Raw genomic sequence first — 7,166 nt, 5'->3', positions numbered from 1 at the left:
TGGTTTTGACGAGCCGTGCGGGCCTGCTCCAATTGTGACTCCCACGGAGTCGGACAGGGAACAACTCATTAACATCCTTTTGGATTCTTCTAGCCCAAACGTAGCGGGTTTTAAACTGGAATGTAACGTTTGTCTTACCCCAACATCTTGAAGCCGCTTAATTAAAAACGGAGATGTGAATTACGCCCTCACTGGGGGTAGTTCTTCTCAGCGCTCAAAGCAGCTAAAAATAATTGATGAGCAATGACTTTGTACTTGCTCCTTGATATAATTTGAGAGGCGTTTATATAAATTGAGGGGTAAATCTTCCAGCATTGAGCTGGAAGCACGCAGTTTTTACTTTCCTTAAAGTGTTCGGGTCAGGCGTGCCGGTGTAGCTTTACTTGTGTAGTAGCTGCTGAGCGTGGAGACAAAGGGCATCCGCACCTTTCCCCACCTCCTTCGGTGATGAGTCGGTGGAGAAAACATCTCATTCATTTCCCCAGGAGTGGTTCTGCAGGCTGGAGTCTGGTGTTGACAGAGCAGCATAGTCCTGTTGTGCGTGTTTTGTGGACTTACAGCAAGGTTTTTGTAAATACACGCTCAAGTGTGAGCCTGGGCGTTGATTTGGCGTACGCTTTGGTTAGGTGTTTGGTTTTAGCTGGGATGCATCTTTGTATTCGGGGCGTTTTTGCAGCTGAGTGTGTCTTTATATGACATATGGGATTGTTGTGGTTAGGTTTATTCAGTGTTGCTGACTTGGGGCATCAAGATAAGGGTTCCTTGCTGCAATCTGTCCCTCAAAGGTATATTATCTGATAGGGTTATTTAAAAGGTAAATTAGTAATGAAGATAGTAATGAAGAGTGAAGTTCATGACATTAGACAACTATTTCTTGGTAACTATAATTAGAAAGGGCGTTTTTTTCTGTGTTCAAAACGACTTTTGAAATGTCCTTCGTGCTTAAAAATTGAACTGATAACTCCTGTTCTGCTGTTTAAAGTAATGCAGACATGTAGGACGAGCGAAATAGGAACAGTGCTCAGGCAGGTGAACAAGCAAAATGAGGTAGGAGTTTATAAACAGGCTTGATATTAGAGACTGAGCGGATAATTCGCAACCGAAAGCTAATATAAACTTAAATTATAGCCGTAAACTCAGCTGGTTGAGAAGCTGGGGAGGGTTTTACCTCAGCTGTTAGACATGCTGCTTCGGAGGGGCTTGAGGGCAGACCTGGACAGCAGCGGGAGTTCAGCGTGTTGCTTTTCACCAGCTTCCTTCTTAAATATTCCCGTTAACGAAGGTTACGGGCTTTAATCCCTAGCTCGTCTTAAAGCGTCTTTGCGCCGTTAATTAACGTTTGGCTGGCATTGTGGAAGCAGCCTGTTCTTCCAGAAGAATCAGCTAATCCAAAATGAGAGATCTTACCCTGCTAGAATTAAAAAAAAAAGAGGGTTTTTTTCCCCCTTGATGTTTTCCATCCTGACTGTGCTTGGCTGTATTCACTCAGGGCGAGTTTGACCTTACTGCTTGAGTGTCCAGTGGGTTCTCTGCAGTAAAATAATTTTGATTTTTTGAGGTGATGGGCAGCTAGGCGGTGTTTCAGGGGGCAGATTGTGAAGACCAGCTCTCTGAGGTGTTATAATATTATTATATTATTATGTTGATATATTATCGTCATAATTATAATTAAACATTTTCAGAAGCGGTCAGAAATGAAAGGCTGGCAAGCACCTGCGAGAGTCGCTGTGCCCTGTTTTCATCATCCCCCATCAAAAGATGACTGTTAGCTAGATTATTGGGGCCCCTTCTTAAACGATCCCTGCCAACGTTTGCAGCACCGCTGAGGTTTGTACAAGTTTCACCTGGCAGCCAGCACCTTCCCCGCCGCTTTGCCGCAGCGGAGCGATCGTGGGCATCTCATTTGTAGGACAAACCGCTCAGATCTCACCGAGAACCCCAGTAAGAAGCTGGGATTTTGGGCCGGCAGCTCTCACGCTGACGTCTGCCTACCAGAATTTTTACTGGACCATCATTACAATTAGCAAGAAAAAATGGATAAGGGTGCAGAGTTCTGTCTGCTCTCTTTCCCTTTTAATATTTTGGAGAGGCAGAGTGGGAGAGGACCATGTGCTGGCAGAGCTTTTGTGCTTTATATCGTGGGCTGTAGAAAGAGTTCTCAGCCATGGGACTTCCTTTGCGAGATCCCACCGCCTGTGGGATACGGCGGGCTGGATCATCCTTCTCTCATCAGCGGAGAATTAAATGCTCTCGGTGGCTTTTTGTAGCCAACAACAAGGTTTTTGTCTTTCTTCCCTCCTGCTGTTTATCCCAAGCAGCAAGTTTTGCCTCGGAAAGGGGGGGAGTGCCTGCTCCAAGATACGGGCTCTTGGGTGAAGACAAGGTGAAACGAAGGGTTTGCAACCCGGTTCTGTCCAAAGCAACCCCACAATTTGGTCGAGCTTCTTTGTAAAGTTCAGGAAGTGGATGAGAGCTGTGGGGGCAGAGTTGAGGAACAAAAATGTGCCGTTCTCAGCCCGAAGGTGATCTCATAAAGATAACAAACGCCTGTTATTTCTCTGCCCGTGAAACGCTGGTCTGTTCCACGTCGCGTTGCATGTGTGTAGTGACTTTGCCTTGTGGTGATTTGTCTACTAGAGAAACGGGATGTCTGCTACGGTGAGCTGGGGTGAAGGAGCATCGGGGCAAGATGGAATGCCACCTGCGAAAAGGCCCAGGTAAATTTAAATATACTCCAGTGAATCTCTTCTGATAAGAGCTTTTTCCATAAGCTCGCGTTGTTCTTTGAAGAGCACGAGACACTTGGCACCGAGCCCCAGCGGTCGTTTCGGTTGCTGAGCCAAGGCCTTAACACCCAGAAAGTACTTTGTTGCTGTTTTTTTTCTCTAACCCCTAAGCCAGGAGGCCTGGTTACACAGAAAGCTGGTTTTTTCCTCCACTGCCTCCACAGTTTTAGCCCAGGTTCTGTCCGTGGGGTCATGGCAGGTGTGGTGGTTGTGCTTCTTCGCTTGAGCTGGATGCCGGTTCCCAGGAGGACTGGCAATTACTCAAATTAGTATGATTTTGCTGCATGTAAAGGCTAAATAATTCCACTCTGGAGGCTTCTCATACTAATAAATAGGTCGCCTCACAGGTCCCCAGTCGGGGGACCTGAGCATGAAGCTGACTTGGGGCATGCCCACGCTTCTTTCCATGCAGGGTTGGTACTATGGCTGCTGCGATAGGATGGGCTCAGGAATGAAGGCATCGCTGTCTGCGACCGAGCAGCTAATTGATCTAGGGAGTTGTCTCATAGAATCATAGAATTGTTAAGGTTGGAGAAGACCTAAAAGATCATCAAGTCCAACCTATTGACCCAATGCCACCATGCCCGCTAAACCATGTCTTCCACTAACCTGATTTATTTACGAGTTATGGAGGGCTGGAGAATAGTTTCTGGGAGGGAGCCCTGGTCTCAAGGTTGATCCAGTGATGTGGAATGAGGAGAAAAGAGGCTGGGAGATTATATTTAACTTGCTCAGGATAGAAACAAGTGGATTTATCAGCGTGGGAACAGAATGCCTCTTCCAGAGCTGTCGCTTAGGACGTTAAGACTTGGGCATTTGTTATTATTTTGGATCTCAGTCCCTAGGTTGCTGGTTGCGTTTTTATGCTTGCTCATTAGCATGAATACTCATTTATTCTTTGCACGTGAGGCTTGCAGTCCCAAAATTAAAACCCATTTATCGCCACTAACAGTGAAAACCTCCTCAAGAAAAGGGTTAACTCGTGTGTTTTCGCAGTGGAGGGGAGGCAAAGCTCCATCTGTGCGCTGTCGGTTTCCTTTCCCCCTTCTCGCTAAACATCACGTGTTTGCAGATAAAAACCATTCCTTCCAAATGAGCTGCCTCCCTGGGCTGCTGCTTCCATCCTCTGGGAAGCTGGAGCTGGTCCCCTGCTTCAGCAAAGCAGCTTGGTGTCAGGCAAGGCGTGATGAGGAGATGCACATCTACTTAATAAAGGGCAAATTTAAAAGCACTGTGCAGGTGGAAAGCTAGGAAAATAAGGAAGAGGGGAGGAGGAGGAAGGAGAATATAGCCCCACAGCTCTTTCAGAAGTCTTCCTGGGCCGTTTGGCTTCCCCAGTAAGCGTCTGGGTAATGGACTCGATTGCCAAATGCGTTGTGATTGTGTACCTCGTAACTGTGGGCATTGGTGACGTTGATCCATGGAGCTGCGTGCTGTCTTTGAGGGACACCAAGCTGCTCCTTTCATCCTCTGTTTCTGGGAGGACCCTAATGTTGATTCAAAATTTAGGCAGAGGGCACCTCCCTTGTCCTCGATCTTCATGACCCGAGACATCCTTCCATCTACGATGGTCCCTACTTTCTCCTCTTGCAGGGAGCTGTTGCCAAGCCTCAGAACCAAGAAGCCTGAGGACCTCGTTTTGGTGATCGGGACAGGAATCAGCGCAGCAGTTGCTCCTCAGGTCCCGGCGCTGCAGTCTCGGAAGGGCTTAATCCAGGCCCTCCTGGATGCTGCTAATAAGTATGATCTGCTGGAAGATGAAGAGAGCAGACGGTTTCAAGAGCATCTCGATGCAGACGAGAACTTGCTTCACGTTGCCGACGACTTTATGCGGGAGCTGTCATCGGTGAGTGTGCTTGTAGGAGGGGTTTAGACTCTGCTTAGGATTTGGCTTTTGGAAGTAGCCTAATTTGGTTCTCCAGCGTGCCCCAGCTCCAATGATGCCTTTATCTAGAAGGAAGCACAAGTGCAGTTAAGTGTGCCGGGTTCCTGAGGCATAACTCTGCTGTGGACACCAGCTTTTGGGTATTTCACTGGGAGTATGCTAGGGGGGAGTACCTGGTACCAGAGATTTAAATATTGCAACTCTGATCTTAATCTCTCTCCCCTTCTCAGCCCATCAGCTTTCTTTGCACAAACTTTTTCGAAGACTGTTTATACGAGGTGTTTGATGACCTGGAATCTAAAATGGAAGATTCTGGGAAGCGGCTGCTTCAGTCTGTGCTTCAGTTGATGGAGAGAGGGGCGCTGGTGATAACCACAAACTTTGATACCCTGCTGGAACTGTACGCAGCACAGCAGGGGAAGCGTCTGGAGTCTCTTGACCTGAGTGATGAAGAGAAGGTAAACGATGCTGATCTTTTTTAAACGTCAGGGCTGAGCTGGGACACCGCGGGACGGTGGCGGCTGTGGGATGTGCCCTCACGCCCGTGTAAGGGGATTGTGCTGCTTGTAGTAATTTAATTGATGTCAGCCAAACTCCGAGCAGAGGCTCTGCCCATTTGGGGCAGTGAGCACAGGAATGAAGACCAACGCTGGTTTCTGAAATGCTGTGCTTGCTGGCTGACATCCATTGCTCAGGAGGAGCCCTGAAGCCTGGTATTGCTTTGATCTCTGTCCTTGAAACTTCTGGCTTGGCCTTGCTGAAGCCTTGCTTCCACAGAAGGCGTGGGTTGATGTTTCTAACCGACACAGGGAACTCCGTGTGAGACACAAAGCTGACCTTTCTATTTTTACAACGTGCTGCTGAGTCCTTCTTGTGACGGAGCATTTTCGGGGCTGTAGCCTTCGAGGCTTCCCCCTTGCCCCGTGTCCTCTTTCTGAAATGGCTGCATGGCTCCTGCTGGCTCATTCCAGCTTCTTATGCCGTGCTCTTGTATCTGTAGCCATGAGCTTCGCGCGAGCTTCCCTCCTTTTGCCCCAGGTCTTCAGTCAGGCAGAAAATGAGGCTGTGAAGCCCTGAGCTCTTTGCCACCTGCCCACCTCATCTTCCCACGGTGGGTTTTACCGCTGGGTCCTTCTGTTTGCGTGTTAAACACGCGCCACGTGTAGGTGCTGCACAGTACTTGGTCTCTTTCCATTCTGACTCATTTCTGTGCTTCATGTTTCCTGCATGACCTCTTAATCTACCGGGCTGGAAGTACTGACAGTGTTACAAATAAGCATTCTAATTCTTGCGAGCTTAAACGAGCTAAGGTCCGCAGGAGTAAACTGAGAGCTTCGGAAGTGGCTTTCTGAAATGAAGGTCAGCTGTTGAGCTGCCTCAGAGCTTCTCAGAGCCTAGAGGGGCCAAGAAATAAACTTTGTAGGCGTGAGAAGCATGCTGATGTCATATTTATAGAGTTTTCCCCCTTTTTCTGCTGAGTCTGGTGTATTGATTCAGTCTCTTCCCATCACATTCGCCGTTCAACTGAAGCGTTGACCCAAACAAGCGCCAGAGGCTGCGATGTAGAGGCTGATGGACTCATTGAGGAGATAAGATGAGGGGGAAGCTGCCTCTTTGAAACACTTCCCTGAAATGGTATTTCTAATAGCACTGTGGAAGCTAACGTGATGTGCTCGCTAACGTTTCTGGAGGGGTTTGTTTTGTGCAGGTGCTGCAGTGGGCGCAGGGGAAGAGGGAGCTCAGCGTCCTGCATATCTACGGCATTTACACCAACCCCAGCGGCATCATGCTCCACCTGGACGGCTACTACAACGTGCTGCGCAACACGAAGGTCATGGTGAGCGAGGCAGCCTTCCCTTGTCTCTGCAGGGCATGCTTTGGGGTGCCAGACGTTGTCTATATACATCTCCCCCTTCCCGGTGCGAGCTCCGGGCACAGACTCAGCTGAGTTTAAAGACTGGGCTTCGCACAGGGTGGTGGGAGAGTCCTGAATTTTGTGAAATAAGAGGAGAGATGGATTCTCTAGCCCTCTGAGTTGCAAAAACACCTCACCACGCTCGTGTTGAGGACGATGGAGTGATGAGAGTCTCATCAGCAATAAGGCAGGTGCTGTCTCTTGTGCCTTGTGAAGATAAAGCTTGCCTTGACTAAGAACCTCTTTCCCTTTTTTAAAGCGAGAGATTCAGAACCTGTACGAAAAGAAGTCGTTCCTGTTCTTGGGCTGTGGTAGCACTGTTGATGACACCACGTTTCAGGCCCTGTATTTAGAGGCTGTGAAGCACAAGTCAGACCTGGAGCACTTCATGCTGGTATCATCGGGAGACAAGCATGAGTTTAAGAAGCTCCGTGAGAACATGCTGGACAAAGGCATTAAAGTGGTTTCCTACGGCAATGAAGACGCAGACTTGCCCGAGTACCTTGAGAGGCTGGCGAGCGAGATCTCCATGCGGGGTCAAAGAGGTAGAGGGTTTATGGGCTGTGTGGGATGGCTGTCT

The 7,166-nt window shown here is 48.6% G+C and overlaps 1 protein-coding gene across 1 annotated transcript; it reads left to right on the top strand.

Annotated features, from left to right (window-relative positions):
• Positions 1-4,827: 4,827 nt before the first annotated feature.
• LOC137677398 (protein FAM118B-like) lies at positions 4,828-7,151 on the top strand (the record flags this gene model as incomplete). The annotated part of the gene is made up of 4 exons (XM_068424699.1): positions 4,828-4,840; positions 4,936-5,129; positions 6,380-6,508; positions 6,846-7,151. Coding segments are annotated over exons 1-4 (642 nt in total), but the record flags the coding sequence as incomplete, so codon positions are not given.
• Positions 7,152-7,166: the final 15 nt, after the last annotated feature.

Source organism: Nyctibius grandis, unplaced genomic scaffold (genome assembly GCF_013368605.1).
Source record: "Nyctibius grandis isolate bNycGra1 unplaced genomic scaffold, bNycGra1.pri scaffold_199_arrow_ctg1, whole genome shotgun sequence".
NCBI classification, from domain to species: Eukaryota; Metazoa; Chordata; class Aves; order Nyctibiiformes; family Nyctibiidae; genus Nyctibius; species Nyctibius grandis.
This window is presented reverse-complemented; position numbering and strand designations above follow the sequence as displayed.